The 20,938-nt window shown below is 43.2% G+C and overlaps 1 protein-coding gene and 1 long non-coding RNA gene across 4 annotated transcripts in view; one reads left to right on the forward strand and one right to left on the reverse strand.

The window, feature by feature from the left end:
- The window catches only part of PDE6D (phosphodiesterase 6D), a 39,133-nt gene extending 22,597 nt beyond the window's left edge, over positions 1-16,536 (reverse strand). The window contains exon 1 of one of the 2 annotated variants that reach the window (XM_050902458.1): positions 16,455-16,536. In XM_050902458.1, coding sequence (XP_050758415.1) covers positions 16,455-16,504 — 50 coding nt within the window. In that variant the 5' untranslated portion in view covers positions 16,505-16,536. Of the gene's footprint in view, positions 1-15,769; positions 15,815-16,454 lie in introns of those variants that run through there. The other variant, XM_050902459.1, reaches the window with a different exon arrangement.
- Positions 6,567-15,340, forward strand: LOC127020042 (uncharacterized). 2 transcript variants are annotated; one of them, XR_007767005.1, is made up of 5 exons: positions 6,567-6,679; positions 11,019-11,139; positions 12,636-12,738; positions 13,624-13,906; positions 14,517-15,340. It is a non-coding gene; the product is annotated as an uncharacterized LOC127020042 (long non-coding RNA). The 2 variants fall into 2 exon arrangements; XR_007767004.1 differs by lacking the exon at positions 13,624-13,906.
- Positions 16,537-20,938: the final 4,402 nt, after the last annotated feature.

A 20,938-nucleotide genomic window follows, 5' to 3' on the forward strand; every position in this document is an offset into this window, starting at 1 on the left:
CCTCCTATTAATCATTCCTGTACTGCCATAAATTAACATTAAGCAGGTGATTAGAGTGTTCACAAAGGAAACAGTCCTGCTAGCTTGGTTACTTCTCTCAGATGGGTACTGTTTACGCAAGAATTTTACTGTAATCTCTGTTGGCAAAAAATATTCCACACAGAACAAATATATATTCCATCTTTTAGTGGAATCCTTTTTCTCAGTCTTCATTAAAAAAAACCTAAACAAACAAAAACCCAAACTTGTAGCAGCTGCAGACCCACAAATTCTGCAAAATAAAGGGGAGATACATGTGAGTCCTCCTAGACTGAACTGTATGCCCCTTAAATATCCCTTGGAGAAACACTGTTCTGTGGAGAACTATTGGTAAGAGAAGTAAGGCACCTTCCATGAAAATGTTCTCACACAGATGCACATACTAAGAGAAGAGAGAAGAAACAGGTTATTTACCACAGAAGCAGCCGTCTCCCTCCTTGCTACCAAAGTACCCTTATTGATATAGAGCAGAGAATAGAGGATTAACATGTGAGATATAGATAGTGGAAATCTGGAGAGAAAAATCAGCAGTCGTCTGCAATAGTTTAGTCCCAGTATTCTTCTCAGTTGAACAAACAACTTGGCCATTGAAACTCTAAAACATTAAAAAGAGCTAATTCAAGACCAAATCTCTTTACAATCCTACTTTAGTTCAATGATGAAGGCGCAGCAAGTATGTCAAGTGACAGACTCACATCATTTGTCGACATACTTACACATTGAACATGTCCTAAAGGAGATGGGTCTTGAAAACAGAACACATTTTTTTTAACCCTAGTTGAGTTAGCTATGCTTTAAGTCTGAAACCTTCTTAGGTTCCAGAATAACTGTTACCTAGTGTTACCTATAAATTTCAGATCAAGTTTTATACTTAATCTTTATTCAAGGTATCAGTGGGAACATTGTTTCCTGTTAAATTTTTGCTCTAATGCAGTAAATTGATTCACCCCATTAAAATGACAAAAGGATTCTACTTGTTGGAGCCATAACTAAATCAATAAAGCCTTAACAAGAAGCAATGCTTCCACCTATGAAGAAGAATATCAGATTTTCAAAGCAATCTAAGAAGCTTCCTGCAGAAGTCCTGAGATTCCAGAGTTCCTTAAATGTAAATTCCAGAATTTGACAGCTTCAGTAGTAAGATTATTCCATGATGTCACCTGTTTTAAATAAAGCTTTCTGCAGTTATCCTCTCTAGACTAAAATTAAAGCACTTCTTCAGATCTGCAAGAAAAACTAGATCACATATGCACATCTACCAAGACTATTGGGATATTTTTTCTTCTGAAGTTCAGCACTATGTCCACAAACATTTGTGTAGCTGATAAAAACTACTATACACAAAATACATAATATTAACTTATTGGCAAAGCAATCCTAATCAATGTTGCTGAACACTAATTTCTTCTCTCAGTAGGAAGCAGCATGAAGAAATCCGAACCCAGGGCAGTGAATACAGAGGCTCAGAGATCAGCTGTATGAGATCAGGTCTGTTAAGGCCTCCCTGGGACTTACAAGAACATTTACTCTGCCAGGTCAATCTTCCTTATGGTTCAGACACTGATTACATCCCAATAGAAAGAGATGGGAAAGTGATATCCACCTGCTTCTGTACAGTAATTCACTCAACACCTGTGATTTTGTTTGGACACAACAAGGTTTGTTAAGTAGATGGCTCATCTATAAAAGATGGCACTGATGATGTTAGCTTGAGGAACTGCTTCTGTATATCCTAAGACCTCTGATAAGCAAGTTTGCCTTCACCTTCTCTTTTAGAGGGTACTAGATGGATTTGTTAATGAATGTGGTATACACACAGTTTTATGTCTTCTTGAAACACACTCCTCTCTTCTCTACACAGCGTGTGGGAAAGGTGCAGTCTGTGGGTACTTCCTACATAGAACAAAAGGTCCACAACTTTGCTCTGACTTCTAAAAGACTCAGACTCCCTGGACTTGGACTCCTAGATATTCCAAAACACCCACCTTGACAAGGAGAACCCCACACCAAAATGGTGCTATCAGTGGACAAGAAGATGTTAGGAGAAAAAAGGAGCAAATTAGAAATTGTGTATATGACATGACAAGTCAACATGTAGAGCCTTATTAGCAAGGACTGTGACACAGGTCCTTGAACATCAAATCTAGCAACTGGGAGGGACTGTCATTTTTTAAAATCTTCTACAGCAGAAAGACTGGCCAGGGCAGAGCCTAGGAATACAGATTTTGTACATTTGAAAGATTTCTTACTTCTGGTTAACTGCCCAAAGACTGGAACAGGCTACACGCATGCTGCATTATTACTGGGGAGAGATCCTGTTCTGAGCCAGCCCTTAAAACGCTCCTCCATGCACAAGAGGGCAGAGATCCTTAACTCGGGATATCCAAACAACAGTGGCTACCACAAAAGTCTTCAAAAGCTGTAAGTTTAAAGAACTCTCAGGTGGTAGTTTGTTGTTCTCCAGCAATCTTATATAATTGGTGAATGTCTGGTACATGAAAGTAGCTCTTTCGTATCAAGAGCTGTTCACCCACCTCTTCTGCATGAGGGACAGACAGTTGTCCCTAGAGAGAAAGTCCTGCCCTTGACTTTTTATATTTCTGATAAAGTTGATGTTGCTTAGCCTCTTGCTCTTCCAGGGAATCAGGAAAGAGCAGAAATAAAGCTGTCATCAAGAGCATGCTTTAACTTGTGCTGCTGAGAACAGAAACTAGGCCAGGGGAGATTTCAGAGTTACTGTCAAGTGAGGTATCCACCTATACAGAACAAAGCAAAAAATCACTAATGAAAAAGACAGTTTGTAAAAACTTTTAGGGAAAACCTGTAGCTCAGTCTTCAGAGAGACATGTCTTGATTTCAGAGAGGTCTGTAAAAGAGGAAGAATTCATTTGTGCAAGGGACTTGAGGGACTCAGCGATTTTTATTTGGCCGTGGAAACTTTAGGCTGTCTGTTAGCACTCCAAATCCCCATCAGATCAATAAAGCCTGCAGTCATTACGTCTGATAGCTCCTACCTTCCAGGAAATGAGCTTGTGAGTTTTATTCTAATTGTTAATAGGCAGGTGTTCACACCACCAAAATCAACAGTAATGGGAGCACTTAGAGATTCTTGTTGGCAGTCTCAGAGAAGGTACGAATAAAAGGTCAAGCACTGAATTTCTCTTGCATTCACACACTGATTCTCTCTAAACTCCCCTTGCTCTACTGAAAGAGAATTTGTTCTTCAATACCTTATCAACACAATGTTAATTTTTAAACAGTACCTTTCACCAGCAATTGAATTAATTAGGAGTTTCTCAATGCATAGGAGCCAATCCAGATTAAGGCATGGAGTGAATTCAGAGTTGAGCTAACTATCCCTTATTTAACCTTTGCCTGGATGTTCTTGTTCTGCATCAAGAGAGTCCAATTCCAAAGCTTTGAAGTCACTTCTGTGATTTGGAACTGGACACACTCATCCTGGGATAAAGGCATGCACAGTGGGGAAATCAAACAGAAATAGTTAAACTGGAGTAAACTTCAAGCATATAAACCATATGGTTTTATCTAGATTAGAGCTTTTTGCGACAGCATAGCCACCTCTTCTTTGACATTGGGGAAGAAAAGTATAGACACTGCTTTATCTCAGTGCAGTACATTTACATAGTGTAGCTACATCCGTTCAAAAACTCCTGGCACCGACAAGCTCCATATTGCCCAAGCCAGTTGGCATAAAGATGGTGTGTATTCCCTCAGGGTGGGATTACAGCTCTGTGTGCTATTCAGAAAAATAGGCCAGACAATTGAACTTGCTTTTCCAGGTGTGCTCATATGCCCTCTCTTACAAGTAATGCTAAAAAATGACAAAAATGAATAAAATCCTGAAAAGATACTCTTTACACAGCTTTGAAAGTAAATGCCAATTGCAGCCTTCAGGGAAAAGGTGAAACAAGTACTGCTGCTGCAGTACATCTGTTAATTAGTCTATAAGGATTTGTGTTTATGACAAGAGTGAAAACTAACTATTGCAGCAGAAGTAATACCAGCTGAACAGAGTTCTACTGTTTTCTTCAGTCTCATAGCAATACTCAGCATGTCTGCACTGGCATGAACATAACATTGGAGCTGGCAGGGCAGAAGTCACTCAGTTCTACTAAAGGTGGTTTATTCAAAGCACTTCAGGCTTTTTTGAACCTATGCACCTTTAACTGCCCTGCAATATCTCACACACAGCATATCCCTTGCTGTTTCAAACCAGTGCTGTTCTGTAACCAGGGATACATCTAGAGATCACCACAGGTTCTCTGGGAAAGCAACTCAGTATCCTTGAAATGTAACTCGAGAATCACAAGGGGATTTAATCTTATTGAGATTTTATAGTAAAACAGTATTTAGCCCTGGCACTAACACTCTTCACCTAATAAACAAAATAAAAATTCAAATCAGCCAGAGAAACAGCTACGACAAACACTTTCATGAAGTCCACAACGACAAATGCCAATCTCCTATTTGCTGACGCGGCACAGCAGGGGAACAAGCCACCTTTTTCCTGGCATTAGCTTAAATGGTTCCTCAGACATACAATCCATGTGGACAGTACTGGCCTGAATTTCACTGGAGCTACAAACACTTTGGGTTTGTTTTTTTCTTCCTTAAGTTGGGCTATGTGTGCATGAGAAATGGGCATGCTTTAGCCTTGCAACTAGTACAGCCCTTACAGCCAGGGCCTCCATGACTAAACATGAAGAGCATCTTCACTGTCAGCTACCCTATTTTTCCAGGGATGAACTGGCAAAAAAATAATTATGAATACTCTCAACACCAAGCCGAGGGAGTAAGTAAGGATGTGAATACTTAGGTGGATGTCAGTGGCCCTCTAGACTCACAGGACAAGACCACAGTGAGAATCAGATGTAGTCCTCAAAGGGACAAGAGAAAAATAGGTCATGGATCTGAGCCTCTAAAGTAGTTCTATCTCTGGAGCACTACGCAGGCAGGACCACATGCTGCAATACAGATCAAACAATTTTTGGTTTTCCACTTAAAACTGACAGGACTAAGATTATTCAAGGAAGACAAGTTCATTATCTTGTCTCTTCTGAGGAAAGGAGGAAAACTTAGAGCATACAGACCAAGTGGGGAATCAAAACAAAATTGCAAATACAGTCAGGAGGGAATGATTGGCAGTTGCATGAGGAAACTAATCTTGTAAATGGACCAGAGGCTGCTGAAAGCGGAGGCAGAGAGGAGGAATAAAGGGGGATTTACACAGATTGAAGCAGAACTCTCAAAAAACAAGGACTCCATACCAGAATTACTGTGCTTTTTTAGGAACCTACTAGAATATGAGAAGTGCTTAAATTTGCAGTGTGGATTAGTGATTTGACAATGTAACCATCCCAACATTTTACACAGTGTTAGACAGTGTGGCAGTCTGAAAAGAGAGTAAGTTGTTTGGAAAAGCACTACAGCAAAACACAGAAATTACAAATAAAAAATTCAGTTCCAAACTAGTTTAGAATAGGTAAAATACTAATATTTGGTTCTGAATGCTGTACTTTAATCAGCCTCTACAGATATACTAATGTGAACTATACTGATGTGAACCTCTGAGCATGTCACTAGGGGATCTCTCAATGATGGAGGGTCTGTGCCCAAACCAGCTTCTCTCTGCTTTAGCACGCATTGGAATTCAGATGAAAAACATTACTGTGGGGATACAATAATGAAATCTCCACTGAAATAACAAAAAAGCAATGATCTCTATTACTTCCAAGCAGCTCCTACAGCTTTCATTGTCAATAAAATCTACAGTTACGTTTATACTAAGTTTTTAATTTTATTATTTTAACAAGCTTGTAGCTGTATGTTAAATTTTCAGAGTATTTGAAATCTGATTTTTGTAATTTTAATCAAAATCTATTAATATATTTTTCAGCTGAAGCAATGGAATATCTTATTTCTGCTGTGAAAAAGAACAGCATGTATAAATAATACAATCAGCTCTAGTTCACAAGTGGATTCTTTCAATTTAGATATTAATAATAACAAAATAATAAAAATTTAGTTATTGAAAAGCTAGCCTTACACACAGCTGATACAAATAATATGTTTTTAAAATACCATTTTGGTGTTTTAGAGTGTGAACTTCATAAGCATTTCTGTTAAGGTGAATGCTAATGTTGTGAAGTTATACACAAAAAGCTCCAAAAATGCCATAATTAGCATTATCTGCACCCTTTACAGGTGTGCCTATATTAAAATATAGTCCTTATTTATTTGAATTTGCACCTTTTCAAACATTCCTCTGCCTTATTCACTGCATTTACTATTTCAGAACCAGCAAAACCAGGGCTTGTGCAAACAATGCTATTAAGCAGGAAAACAAGGAACTACTGTTTTATCAGTGAAACAAATGCAAGAGACCATCATGAACCGTGAAACATTTTCACCTGGCCACTAGCAGGGCTGTATTTAAATGAGAAAGAGGGCAGGTATGGCTAGAGGTTTTGGAGGAGTAGAGGTTTGTTCTGCAGCTGTCTGGTTAATGCCTTATCTCTACTTTGTATAGACAGGGAGAAGGTGGTAATGGTAGGGCAGCCAGTGGCAAGAAGCGAGCTTTGATCATCTTCTCTGAGGAACAGACCAGAGCCTTGAAGAGGTAAGTTTACAACTTTCCTTGGGGAATCTTTGTTTTCATTTTGCAAGTTGTACTTTAGTTCAGGCTACTTTAAAATGTGTATATAGGTTTGTGGGGGTTTTCTTGTTTAAAACTCTAAGGAGCTTATTCTAATGGAAGATGCTAGGAGAACCAGGGAACCATTTCTTTCCTTCTATGAAGCTAAATGTTTCTCTGCAGAAGCTGAGCTTAAGGTCAGTGTTATACTAATATAATGCAGTTCCCTTTGAAGGAATTACAGGGGGAAGTACATAAAACAATCCCTTCCTGGAGCTGTTTAAATACTGCATTTTTATGACAACAGTGTAACTGTAATGATTCCTTGTGGATTAATGAGGGTGCCATAAATGAACAGCCCAAACTGGATTGAGAAACTTATTGGCTTCTCTCCCTTTTTCTGGAAAGAGTATTTTAAAAATAACATGCATTTGCTCTCTAAGGCTGCATGGGATTTTCAGCCAATGATTTCCTATGTCTGGCTCATTATGAGAGCTGCAGGAGAACAGAGTCTCTAATGGCACTTGCTACATGGTCCCAGACCCTGTTTGTGACTTTGCCTGGTGACTGAGCAGTAACTTGTTGCACAGTAATGCTAAAGACTTCTCGCACAGAACAAGGGGAAAGAGAAAATTATTACCTTACCAAAGTAATCTCAAATGCATTTCTCTTACTTAAAAGATGTTATGTGACCACAGACTTAGCAATGTGTAGCTAAAATGCTCAACTAATAATGCTAAGCTAGGATTTTAGAATTGGTGCTGCAAGGGTAGCTAAGCATGGTAATGTGAGAAGCCTCCTCAGGTGAGTTGATGCCGAGTGTTGGAGAAGACAGCATGAGGCTGCACTGAGAACAAGTTCATCTGATCTAAGACAGGCTGTGGGCATGACACCTGACAGCAGCAGTGGCTGGAGAGGACTGCTGTTTACAGCCCTCCCCAGCTGCTTCTTACTTGCTCCCTCAAATCTAACAGCTGAGCTGTTTGTAAAACTGCTAACCTGATCTACTTGACCAGCACAGGTCTCTGCTCCTTAACCTATTGCTTAAGCTGTTTAAGCTAGCATGCCTCATTCTGACTGAAACAGGAGGTTGCAGTGCTCATCTGAGCAGCTCAGCTAGTAAATCTGAAAACGAGGTAACAAGCAGCTGGGGATGGTAATCTGTGCTCTGCACAGCTGCTGTGACAGAAGCGCACATCAAGAAGAATGTAAGGGCAGACATTTTTCAGATGTCCTCTTTCCTCAGAAGCAACAAACCCATACCACTTGCTGGACTGAGCATTTTTAAATGTTACTTAAAGGCTAATAAGGTTCAAGTGAAATAACAATCAGGAGGACTTTTTTCCTCTTTATGTTAGCTTCTGAGAAAGAAAGTAACTTTACTAGAGAAACAATGAAGTCTTAAGTTGGACTGTGACTAACAGGCAAGAACTCTAATGCACTAAAGAGTCTACCCTAAAGACTTAAACTGGAAGTCAATGTCTAAAGTATCTCCAGAAGATCACCCTGTATTAAAGGTCAGTAGGTATTTCTTGGTGTCCAATTTCCAGAAGGGTTGGTCTATTCCACCACATGGTGGTACACTAATGGGGACAATGGTTCTTCTACCCTCTCTCTCTGCAAACCTCTTCCTTCAAGAGGAGCTCGGGGTGTTGCAGAACTCCCTTTAAGCACAGAGCTAGCAACAGTCCATGCCAACAGATGAACAGAAAATGGGTTCCTCCTCAGTGAGGGTCTCTAAGCATTTTCCCACACACAGAAAGAATTTTTATTTAAAGCAATGCAAATAGCCAGTTTTCACTGTCTCCTAAAATAGAATTTCCTTTGACTTTCCAAACCAAAGTGACTTGATGTTAACTCTCTGCTGACCCAGCAGGCTGTCCCTGATTATAAGTTTCTGACACTCTTAATAGAACATCAGAGGAATTTCTTGGTTCCAAGCATGTGTAACCTTCCTTTTGGAAAGGCTTAAATCAAGTCATCTGAAGTGAGGAGGAAAGAGGCATGCAGGCAGGCAAACTGCTTAGGTGGGGTATACATTCATTGGTGATTAAAGTGTAAGATCCCCCCATTTTCTTGATACAATAAATAGGAAAAGATGGGTATAGTCAGCTGTTCCAAGGACCAAATGAGCTTCTGACTCACTACAGAGTAGATGAGGCCTGTGTACACAGTGTAGCATACAGACTGACCCACACAAATACTCCTCTATAGAATTACTAAGAAGTAAAATCCCCTCCACTCTCATTCTCTGTATATTGCTCCTAGTTAGTTAAGCAATCCTTTCAATACAGGAGTGGATAAATTTAATAACATGATGCTTTTGTGCACTGTTATCCCAAAGGCTGACTGAAAATAAAAAATGACTTGCTCTTGCTTTTTACCTAAGCCTGCCATTCTTCTAGAAGAATGTTGCCTGATATTCTAGTCATGAACATAATCAACTCAAAGGTTCAGTCATGGCTGAATTAATCTGATACTGTTTCCCTTAAGTCTTTTTCTATACCTAACATTTCTGTCACAGTGAGAACTCTGTTCAGGAGAAATCTGACAATGGAATCTCAAGTTCATAATCACAACTGAAAATCCTGGCTGTCAATCAGGATTCAGCAATACACAGCTAAGAACTGGTCCCTACTCTTGTTCATAAGAAGCTTGGTTACTGTCAGATGTCTTCTGGACAGAGCCTCCCAACAGTCCTACTGTGTCTACTTGGACACGATGTCAAATGGCTTTGGAAACCTCATAGTAATGCCCAATGAGTGTATGGGGGTGTTCCCTCAAAAACTGTCACCTATTCTTTAACACTGCTCTGGGAGTGATACTGCACAGATGCCAAACCTCTTGCTTCTGTGGGTGCTCCTGATGCTGTCTCAGGATAAAAAGGCAGCCTCTGAGAATGGTTTTTAGTATTCTGTGCTCACTACTGTAGTTCCTTGCACATCAAGTATAAATACATGATCTGCTCCTTAAGATGTGTGAGCAACAGATGTGCAAAAGTCACCTTTCATGTGCTTACAGAACTAACTTTTGATAAATTTTGCTATACTAATATGCAGAAAAAGACAAAATTCAATATTGCCAGGTGGACCTTAACAGATCATGATGTCTTCTGATTGTTACCTGTATCTGGGAACCTAGCATACCTCATACTTCTATACAAACTTTGACTATCTAGATGTAAACAAGCATTGGTTTATCTTTAATGGAGGGTCTGAGCTCAAATTTGAAGCTGCCTTAATTTCCTAGCTTAGAAATAGGGAAATAGAAGAGGCTTATATTACATAAATTGTGGAAGTCAGAATGCAGTGGCCTGCTACCTTACGAACTTCATGTAAAATTTTGACTCAACACTCTTTCCAGATCAACTTAAATTCAGAGATAAACATGCCTAAGAGCAAGTTGAATCAGCTTCCATGCTAAGACTGCTTTAGCTAACAGAAAACTTTTTTCAGAAACACAGGAGACACATCAGATGTCTGTATAAAAAAACCTACTCTGAACAGTATCTGTTTAATTTGAGGATTTTTAGATGTCTTCCCTGCTTGTCTACATCTGTGTAAGCTTGGCTTTTTTCCTATGTGTTGGCTGTGAAGATGCATGGAGGGGGAAGAAGCTCTATCAGTTCTCACTTGATGGATTAAATGACTATCTTCTGCTGTGTGGAAATTCAAATACTGTAACAACAGCTGAAGCATAAGGCACCAATGACTTCCAAGGATGCAAAGAGTAGCTGATATTCTCTTAATATGATATAAAGGAAATAAGGGGAAATAATTTTGCTAATGACAACTGCATTATTTTAGGTACCTTATTAGGTTGGCACTAAGCAAGCAATTAAAAATACTGAAACCATAATTCCAGTGAAATGCTGGATGGGTAAGCTTTGGAGAGATGAAAGGATAAATCTTAGAAATAAAATCCTAACCACAAGGTGCTACAGTAATATTGCTGGCCAAAAAGAAAAACCCAAACTTCAGTGTCAACTTACACTTTTAAATCGGTGTTAGTTAGATGTATTCTCTGTAGCACCTGGCAACTCATTTGTTTCCTGTGATGGTGGAGCTCTTGATGCCCCTTCCACTGTCAAGGGCACAACGCACCACTTCCAACACTACGAGTGGATTGCATTAAATCTGAAATGCAGAAAACTGATTGTAGCTCATTCAGTATAAAGTTAATGCAAATCACTGTTTAAGCATAACTAAATACCTACACTTTTTTTCAATGAAAGTTAACAAGGGGAGGACATGAAGTTTTCGCTGTTCACTGAGGAACCAGGCAGGTAAAACCAAACCTGGTAAAATTTCTCCTTTATTTGCAGGTATGCCTCATGACATATGTATAAGAAACATGATGAGTCTGTGTTTAGCATGCCAGAACTATTGATCATTGCATGCTGCAGAACTTCTGTCAATGCTGGAAACAATTCTGATATGGTAAAGGTACCTTGACCACAGTGATGCTTACTTAACTACCAAGTATAACCTGGTTAAAGCTTCTATGTGAAACTCTGGCCTCTTTGAAACAAAGATCTCTTGATGCTGCCAGGGTGGGAACTTGTTTTGCAGTCAGACTAACTGCGAATGTGGACAATTCTTGCTTGTAAAGTACTCTAAGGTTTGTAGAGAGGAAAGTCGTAATGAAAGTTAAGAACAACAGAAGACCAATTTTTCATATGATATAAGTAATGAACTATATGTGTTAGATGGAAGAACATTGCACTTTCTAAAAACCAGAAACATGGATGGGGGAGCACAAACTCATGTTTTCTAGAGTGTCTTAAAATTGCATTGGTGCAAGCTACATGCAAGTTCTACTTTGGCTGTCTACAGAGTACATTGCCCAGCTTCTGGGCAGCCCTGTTCCCTCTTTTAGCTGGCTAGTGTCTCCTTTTAACCCATGAACTTAGTGATTCATCTTTCTATTCCATTGCAAGAAGTCTAAACAAACTGAGATCTGAGGAAGTGCACGGAGGAAACTTCAAAACAAAGGGGAATTTTTAAGCCAATTAAAGCTGCTACATTGTTAGTTTTGTAAATGCTGCAACAGATAAGCATTTTAAGTGAATAAGCAGCTAAAGGTCTACTGGCCTACCAAATAAATTGGAAAATCAATTTGATGGAGCTTCCATTTGGATTTTTCAGCTTTTGAAGGCTGCATCAAACTAGTTCAAAACTTCAGTGAGAAGCAGGAATTGATAGGCAAGACTGCCATTGACTACAGTTTCTGTGTGTATAGCAGAAACCAGGTAGAAGTTGGAAATAGAAGTCTCTCTGTCTGCAGAGTAATATAAAGTTCTTGATGGCTTCTGGTATAACTATATCTTCATTACAATTCTATCCATCTTTCTAAGAGGTTAATGCTCTGCTAGAACAATGTCCTAGACAGAAAAACAATGGTGAGAGGAGGACTGGAAGAAGCTCTGGGAGCTAGGAGGATGTTGCACAGGGAACTGAGGATTCCAGAACATAGGATAGCCTTTGACATATAAAGTTTTGCCTACAAATGTTGGAGTGCCTCAGATACAGGTATATGTTTATACTGACCACAAATACTAGTTTTGTAACTCCATAATTATTCTTTTCTACAGTTAATATTGTCTCTTCATGCTTATGTTCACCATATTAGTTTGTTTCAGGGGACTTCTGAAGTACAGTAAGATATACTGCATAGCCTTAAATGGAAGTTCATGGAGAAACTTATCCTAAACTGATAAATATCTATAGGGTAATTAACACCATGGAGATCAAATTCTGATGAGAATCCTCTGTACAGAAGCAAAATAGGTGATGTCTTGTTTGACTTGTAAGATTTAAAATAGAAAATGGATGTGCTTACTCATGTTGAGAGGCCACACTTGGCCCCTTAACTATGCTATGAGACACAACTGACTTGTTTGGGTTTTCTCTTCCTTGCTGTTCTGGCTGAAACATTACAGGAAGAAGTGCATAAAGAAGCTGAACTGTGGTCCCTCAAGAGTTGGATGTGACTGTTGTTGCAAACCATGACTGGATATTTCTAATCTACAGCATGGATGCTATGTAAGAAAGCAAAGCATGTTTGCTAGCGTTTGGAAAGCATACCAAATCAAACAGGATAACTGTCTACAGTGTCCTCATTCTAGTGAATATTGTGTGTGTGTGTGGTAAAAAAAAAAAATTCTGTGCTACTTCATATCAGAACAAAGATAAACTGGCAACCCACAAATTATCAAGGGGGCTGGTGGGGGAGCCATCAAAAAAAACCACCCCTGAGTTTTGACTATTAGGGAAATACATTATCAGTGTTACTTTTTTTATGAAAAAGGATGCTAAATACATACATTTAATAGTACATGCTAAAGATAAAATGACAGAATGAAACCTGAAGAATGTGTTGAAAGGGTAAGTAAGGGTCAAGTAAAATGCTATTCTGTAGCTTGACAGAGTAACTGTCCCATCTTCTGGAGGAAAAAGGCATAATCATATTTCATGCATTTGAGATAATAGAACCAGCTGTGCATAAATACTTGCAGAAATAAGACTTGGCTAATATTCTAGAGGAATGAATCTTCAGTTACCAACTGAACTGATATTGCTTATAGTCAAACAACAAGTCTGCATTTTCATAGTACTAGACTACCTGTAGATATTATTATGTTAAGTGTAACAACTGCTGTTCAGGCGAGTGCCTTCAAAAGAGGGAGCTGATGAACATACTTACAAGCTCTGTTAACAAATATTGTCTCTGAAGAAGTGACAAGCTATAAAAGTTTTTGCTGGCTGCTCTGAAGCTTTTACTGCACCATACTTACTGGACTGTCAGTGTTCAATTTTTAACTGGTGCCATAAAAATTCTTAGGACAAATGTAATAAAGTATAATGAATATCCTCATTTGCCTGCAAGCATCAAATATTTCTCCTTTTGTTTTAATCTTTTTAAAATAGCAAAATCCATAAGAAGAGGGAGTAAATGTTTCTGGCTTGAATTTCAGGACACTAGCCACAACGTGTTTCTGCACTAGTGTCATAGAGGAAGGAAAGCATATCTCTGCATTAGAGGGTGGATTTGGGCTATAATTTAATTTCCACAGCAGCATGTCCCAATCAGCTGGAAAGCTTGTAATTAACCTCTTCTCAGCAACCACAAGGAAACAGAATTTGTTTGAGGAAACTTTGATTACTCAATGTGAACTGGATTTCCAGCTAGAGTGCCTGTTCCTGTGTTAAAGTAAGCAAGTATTTTTGGAAGTCTGCTTTCCTCAGTGATGCTTTCTGCTCTATTAACTGATCTTGCCACACAAGGAATCTAATACGTACAGACCCTAGGTGTAATACTGTGCTAGTTTCTTGTGCTAAAAGCAAGTTCAGTTTGAAGTGCCAAGTTTGCAGGGTGTGCTTAAGTTGTGGTGGAGTTGAACTCCCTCCGTTCTGGGAGGGGAGGAAAAACTTTTCAAGTACTCAAAGTATAAACTTAATAGCTGTTCAGAACATGTTTCTCTCTTCCTTTCTATAATTAAATTAGCACACACAGCAGCAGAGTGGGTGGAAGATAAAGCATCTCTTTAAAATGTAGTGTGCTCTAGAATACACGCTTGCTCTCAGAAAAGGAAGTGGAAGTCTGAGCTGATGGCTCCCTTACAGAGAGCATGGTCACATCTGGGCATGAGTAGTTTCCTGTGTGGATGGCGCAGTGTCTCAAGGCTTCCTCTCATAAATGAGGAATGTCTGTTCAGCCACTCCTCTGGTTTACTAAAGGTATACATAGATGTTTTTCAACTATTTTAACTTGCTAAAAGTTCCAATTATGAAATGTTTCTCCCAACTATCCTGTTTTTCAGACTTCATACTACCTGGCCCCTATGGCAACTATTGAAGTACTCTAGCATGCTTTTGGAGAAGCACAGTCAAGGTTTTTGCCTAAAACTGTCCTGTCAGAAGTAAAATTGATATCAGTGTTTTGCAAGGACAAGCAAAGGAAGACTAAACTTGAGGTACTTCAACCTAGAACTGCAGAGTATTTCTACTAAAGCTTCTTGCCTGTGCTATGGATGCTGGAGATAATAGAAGTTTACCTTAGGTTTGTCTAACATCCTTCCTCTCAAAGGGCAAAAAGCATTTTCTACTTAAGCCAACAAACAACAAAATTGGTTATTTCATCCAAAGTTAGACAAAGCCCTTCATGTAAATTCTGCTATTGAGGAAACACTATGTACAAACGCATGCAAAAAGTACTTACAAGTTTGTTCCCTAGGCTTAACTTTCCAAGCACTCCTCACTTTTACCAACAGCTTAGACTGGTCTTGTCAGAAGCTTATTCTTTTTCTAATTGCTGGTACAAAAGGTTCTTAAATCATGTTTTGACAGCTGAAATACTACATCTTCACAAATAAAAAAACCCCCTGTCATTAGTGCTAGTGCAGAAGCAAAGGAACCAGATGCAGTACTAAAAGCTGGGGGAGGGGACAATAATTCAAAAGTTAAGAAGAGCATCTGCCTATAGTTTGATAGCAGCTATCAGTCTAAATCCAACCTAGAAAATTAGGTTCTGCTACAGCTGGCATAGAGCTGGACAAAAAAAGTTTAGAAATAATAGTATTAGATCAAGAGGGTATTCTATTTACTTCTGTACTTTTCATTGTAAAAAAGAAAAAACCCAAACCAACCCATAACAATTTTCTGGTGTCTAAAAGTTAAGCTAGCAAGCTTGCATTTGTCTTCCAAGCTTAGAAGAATCTACTACAGTAAAATATAGTAGCTTTATTTTACATGTAGCATATTTCTCCCACCCTTAGTTTGCACATGGGCCTTCAGGTTGAGCCTTTCTCTACTTCACTGAAATCCTGGGTTGGAAGGGTGCACATGGGATCTCACTTCTCTTCTAAGCTCAGATCTATCTCATTTCATCAGCATTAAATTCATATTCACAAACACAGACATGAAATGAGAATGCTTTTTGAAAGCCACAATGTGAAAAGTTTTAAAATGAACTGCACAGAAAGGCATTAACACTTAGAGTACGTCAGCGTTAGCAATAAAAGATATTGTATGACCAACACAACATGTGCCAGTACCTCACAGTATGAAAAGGAACAAGATATTTAGTTGCTTCTGGACCTGAAGACCAGGTACTTCCTTTCCAAGCAGAGGTGCCTAAGCGCAGGCTGGAGAGGAAGGGATCGGATCCTCCTGGGACCGAGGGCACCGGGCGCCGAGCTACTTCACCTGCCCTCTGTTAGCTGTCCTCGCTGCCGAGGCGGGGGGCTCCCCCCGTTCCGGGGCCGCCGCATTCCTGCCCAGCCCCGCTCCTCCGGCCGCCCATCAGCAGCCGCCCGGCGGACAGCTCCGGCGCGGTGGGTGCCGCGGGGGCGGCGGCCACCGCCGCCACGCTGGTGGGGACTGGCCATCTGCCACCGCCCCGATGGGGACCCCCCCACACCCCGCGCCTCACAGCAGCCCCCCGCGGGGCAGGGACGGGAGCCAGGCCCCAGCGCTACGGGGGCTCCTTCCCCGTCCCCCCCCTCCCCAGCCGGCTCAGGGCCGGTCCCAGCCCCGCGGGGGTTCAGCCGCTTCCAGGGGGAGGGACACCCTCCCCGCCACCGGAGGGGGAGGACGCCATTGGGAACGGCCCAGCCGGGGAGGCGTTTCCATGACAACCCCCCCTTCCCGCCCCGGGGGCCCTGCACCCGCCCTCGCCACAGGGGGGCGACGATCCCCGTACCCCCCACCTCCTTCCCGGCCGGGTCCCGCCCGCCTCACGGCCCCCGTCGGGAGGATACAGCTTGAAGCCCCGGAGAATCTCCTTGGCCCGCTCGTCCGTGGCCGACATGGTCCTGCCGCGCCGCGCCGCGGGCGGACGGGGCTGGGCCGGGCTGGCCTGGCTGCGCGGGCCTGGGCGGGAAGGCGGCGGTGACAGCGGCGCCTCAGGACCCCCCCCACCCCTCCCCCCTCACTCCCTCGCACCCGCCACTGGCCGGCGCAACCAACCCGAGCGGCCTCCCGCCGCCCCGCCCCCCGGCGCGCCGCCCCGGCCAATCATCCACTGCCGCCGCCTCGCCGCCCCGCCTTCTGGCGCAGGAAGGATGGCGCGGCTGGCCAGTCAGACGGCGCGCCCGCGCGCCCGCCCCCCCCTCCCTCATTCAAGGGCGGCTGCGCAGCGGTCGTTAAGGCGTACGCCCCGGCTGAGCCTGACGTCGCCGGGGGACGGGAGTCGCCGCAGGACAAACCTTTCCCGGCCGCTCCGCTCCGCCGTTGTGAGGCTGGGCCGCGGGGGGGCGCGGGCCGGGACCGGCGGAGGGAGCGGACGCCCCTGCTAGGCGGCGGCGGCGGCGGCGGCGGCCGCCCGGGCGAGGGGAGGCCTCAGGGGGGCGTAGTCGGGGGGAGGGGGGGGCCTCAGGGGGGGCGAGAAGCTGCCACAGGCCTGGGCCGCACCCGCCCGGCGCCAGCCCTCACGGCTCGGTGCCGACCGGGCGAACGTCGCCTGGGCTGTGCCCGAGCTGCCGGAGCTCGGTTGGCGCTTCTCCTGCTGCGGTGGGCAGGTCTGGCAGCGAGTTTCATCCCTCGGGCTGCTTGACGGCAGCCCAGCCGAGCTCCAGCCATGAATTTGGGTAGTACTGGGGAGCTGGGTGCTTGCTGTGTTCAGACCCAGAGCAACTTCTGCCTGTGCTGAGGCCGGAGCTAATAGGAGCAGCATTGTGGAGAAAGTTTAAAATAAATAGTGTGTTTGCCCTGGGGAAAAAAGTGGCCTTCGTTGTATTGCAGAAATTTGCCCTTTGTGTAGCAAAGTAGATTGTGGGGGAAAGTCTCTGGTTCATTAGCACATCCCAGAAGCCAGGCTGTTCTTTAACAAGAGCACGACAAATTAACTCCTGCATTAACAATCTGAGCGCAGCTAATACAAAGCATTAATAAGTCATGAAAAAAATAAAGGCAGCAGTTGTAATCCAGGCTCAGAACAGGACCAGTGAACAATCAGGGTGCCATCACTACATTCATGGCTCCGCTTGCCTCCAAATCAGCCACTGTACAAATGAGGACAACATGAACATTAATAAAGGTCGCGTCTAATGCATAAGGACAAGGCCACTGCCAGTATAACCAATAAGAGATCTTAATAATAAAAATGGGTAGCATTTATTTCCCTGATGTATGTGATCCATGCTCAGTTCCACACCATCAGTTTAAAAGTGTATGAGCAGATCATTTTGAATCTGGGCAGAGCGCCAGCGGTATGCTATGCTAATATATATCTATCTTTTATTAAGAGTCCTTCCTGGGTTTTAGATAGGCTGTATAATTGCATGCTGTCTAAGGAAGAGGGACTAAAGATCACAGAGGAGAAAAGACTGACAGGGAGAAAAGGCAAGCAAGAAAAAAAGCAGACCTGAAGAAGGCAGAAAAAAATGGTTGTGTGTCGGGGAAGAGCCTGCCAGGTGGAAGTGTGACACGCTGGTTTACTCAAGACATGAGGAACTCGATCCTGCCTCTGTTCATGCTCCTCAGAGATGAAAGAGCCAGAGACCAAATGGATCTCGCAGTGAGGAACTCTTGCAGCATTGAAGGGCCTCTCTAGCACAGGAGTAGGAGTGTTTCCAGAATTTAGAGTTGGGGCCTTTGTGTTTTCTGGCCAAATCTCAGAATTCCCAAATTCACCTTGCTGTTCAGGGAAGCACAGGCCTCTCATTTTTGAACTCCTGAAAATCACAAAAGAGCTTATGGGTGAAGTGTGAAGTTCTTGTAACTGCTTCGGGCACAAGCAGCAGTGGAACATGTGACACCATAACTCAGAGAGTGACAGAAACCCTGGCACCTCTCTCCTCCCAAAATCCTTTGGCTGCATTGACACAAACGACACCCTTGAGCACATTGTCTTTCCAATCTACTTGCAAGAAAGTTGCTGCAAGTCTCACTATCCCTTGGTGCCACTTTGTACTGAAAACTTCACCTTTGCTTCACATCTCTGGCAGGTGTGACAGTTTCTGAGCTGCCATTGCAGGTGAGAAGATGCCTCCAGCCTGCTTTCTGCTTCCATTGAAGCTGTTCTCTCAAGGTGCAGATAAACAAGCTGGTGTTTCTGCAGATCAGCGTAATTGGGAGATGGTTTCATAAGCTGGGGCTTCATCCCACCCCACGCTTGATTAAAGGGGTTGTACAACTGCATATCTGCAACCACCCAGACGCACACATCACTCCTCACCTGGCCAAGGTGCGAGATGAGAGTCCAGCGAGCAGCTTAGTCTCTGGATCCTGGGAAATGTGGAGAGCTTGACAGCTTCTTCAGCAGAGCGTGGGAGCTCCCATCACCCCATGCTCTGGAGATGTGTGCTGGCAGCTGCAGGGGTCAGAAGCCTGGAAGGAGGGAGGATAAATGGATGAAGCATGGTGAAGGCATGCACAGATGAGGAACAAAACTGCATCCAGAACTGTGTTAGCATTTACGCAGCCTAGCTTACCCCTAGAGCTACTGGCCATTAGGTCATGTGCAGATGCACCTGCTCCTGCTCTAACATGGCCACGGTGCCAACAGTTGATTTTATTTTGCTTTAAGTTGTTGCGAAGTAAAATTATTACAGACACTTTAGGAACCAGATCCTAGTCCTGGCGGCTAAACCTAGCCTAGTGTATGGTTTCTGAATATAACGTGTATTCTGTGGGTTATTGGGAAGGTCCTATGTTGTCCTAATGTACCTCTTTTCACAAGAGTTTTTGATTTAAACCACCTTATTTATGAAAGGTAAGGAAGAAGATAAGAAGGACAAAAGTACCCGCTTTCACTGTCGGCCCTCTCTTTGGTGAGGCCAGGTGGTAATCTTCTTGCCAATGACACATCAGAATTGGGACTTCAGGAGGGGAAGAACCAGCTCCAGAATCATGTCCCAGGGCACCGGGAGGTGCACACCTACAAGGGGTGAAGCTGGTGCTGCTGGCCTGGCAGGCAGGAGGCAGACGCCGGCAGGATGAGCAGCTGGAGGCACAGGGCGCTGAAGAGCCTGAAGAACCAGACACTGAACTCAGTGTGATGGAAGCTGCAGGACAGAGGCGTGTCAGTGTGCTGTTAATCACACCCTTCCTGGTCTCTGTCCCTTACAGGTGACTTTGCAGCCTCGTGCCTTGGCTTCTGACTGAGAGAAACCCTGTTCTCAAAGTCTGTCTCTGGGGCTCCACGACCACACTGCTCGGGGAGATTACTCTGGATTTACGGTTTCTTTTCTCGGGCAATGCAGGGAAATAAGGTGAATTATCTGCTGCCTAAAAGGGACCTGGATTGCAGAATCACAAGGGGAAGAGATGGGGTGAGTCAAGAGATAATGCCAACATTAAAAGATAAAATGGATTAACATCTCCCTGCACGCAGAAAGCTGCGTGGGTGGAGCAAGAGGTTGCAATAGCAGTTTAAAAGGGGATGAGACAGCTGGGCATCCTCGTATTTTTCTCTTAAAAAACAGAAATCCACCCCAGAAGCTGAGCTTAGCTGACGCTATCCTCCACAGTTCACGTCAGTCAGCCAGGCTGGCTGTCCGCAGTCGGGAGGTGTCAGGACAGCCTGACTAACAGATCCTCCTGGCTGACCTACACGGGGCTGTAACACAGCTGATTTTCACCTGCAGGCTCCAGTAAGAGGTTGCAAAAATGATCCCTGGGAAATAGCTCACAAACATATATTTGCATTTCTATTTCAGCCTGGGATTTCAGCTTTAACGAATCCTGAGACAAATGAGGCCACGCACTGCTTGCCCAAGGCAACTGTTCCAGTGTGTCTGCGGGGTGACACGAACTGTGGTGGAGGGCCCGTTTAGGATGTGATTAAAGAGGTAATTCTCCCTCCCTGTGCAGATGAGATCTAAGCGTGGCTTAAGTAAATTACTGAATGGCTTGTTATAGCCCTGGCTGAGTTCCCTTGCTGCGCAGGGTTTGGTTTTTTACATCCAATTTGCTTTGAAGCCCAGAGTGTGACAACAGCATCCCAACACCTGCATCTCTGCGCTTGTCTGACACCCCTTCTCTGAAAGATGGGGCCCCGGGGACCTGCTGCGGATGGCTCTGAGGCGCAGGCTAAGCCCCATCAGTTTTCCTAATAGTTTCTGATGTTCATTCCCTGAAAGCTCCCCCCTCCTGAGGGTGCCGGTCCACAGTTTGATCTTCAGGGACTAGCTGACTGAAAGCCAGAAGCACTTTGCTCTCGGCTAAAGGATTTTTAAGAGAAGCATGCTTTATTCACAGCGTGGCACAGATGAGCGTACAGACCTTGGGGAGGGTAACAACC

Source organism: Gymnogyps californianus, chromosome 10 (genome assembly GCF_018139145.2).
Source record: "Gymnogyps californianus isolate 813 chromosome 10, ASM1813914v2, whole genome shotgun sequence".
Lineage (NCBI taxonomy): Eukaryota > Metazoa > Chordata > Aves > Accipitriformes > Cathartidae > Gymnogyps > Gymnogyps californianus.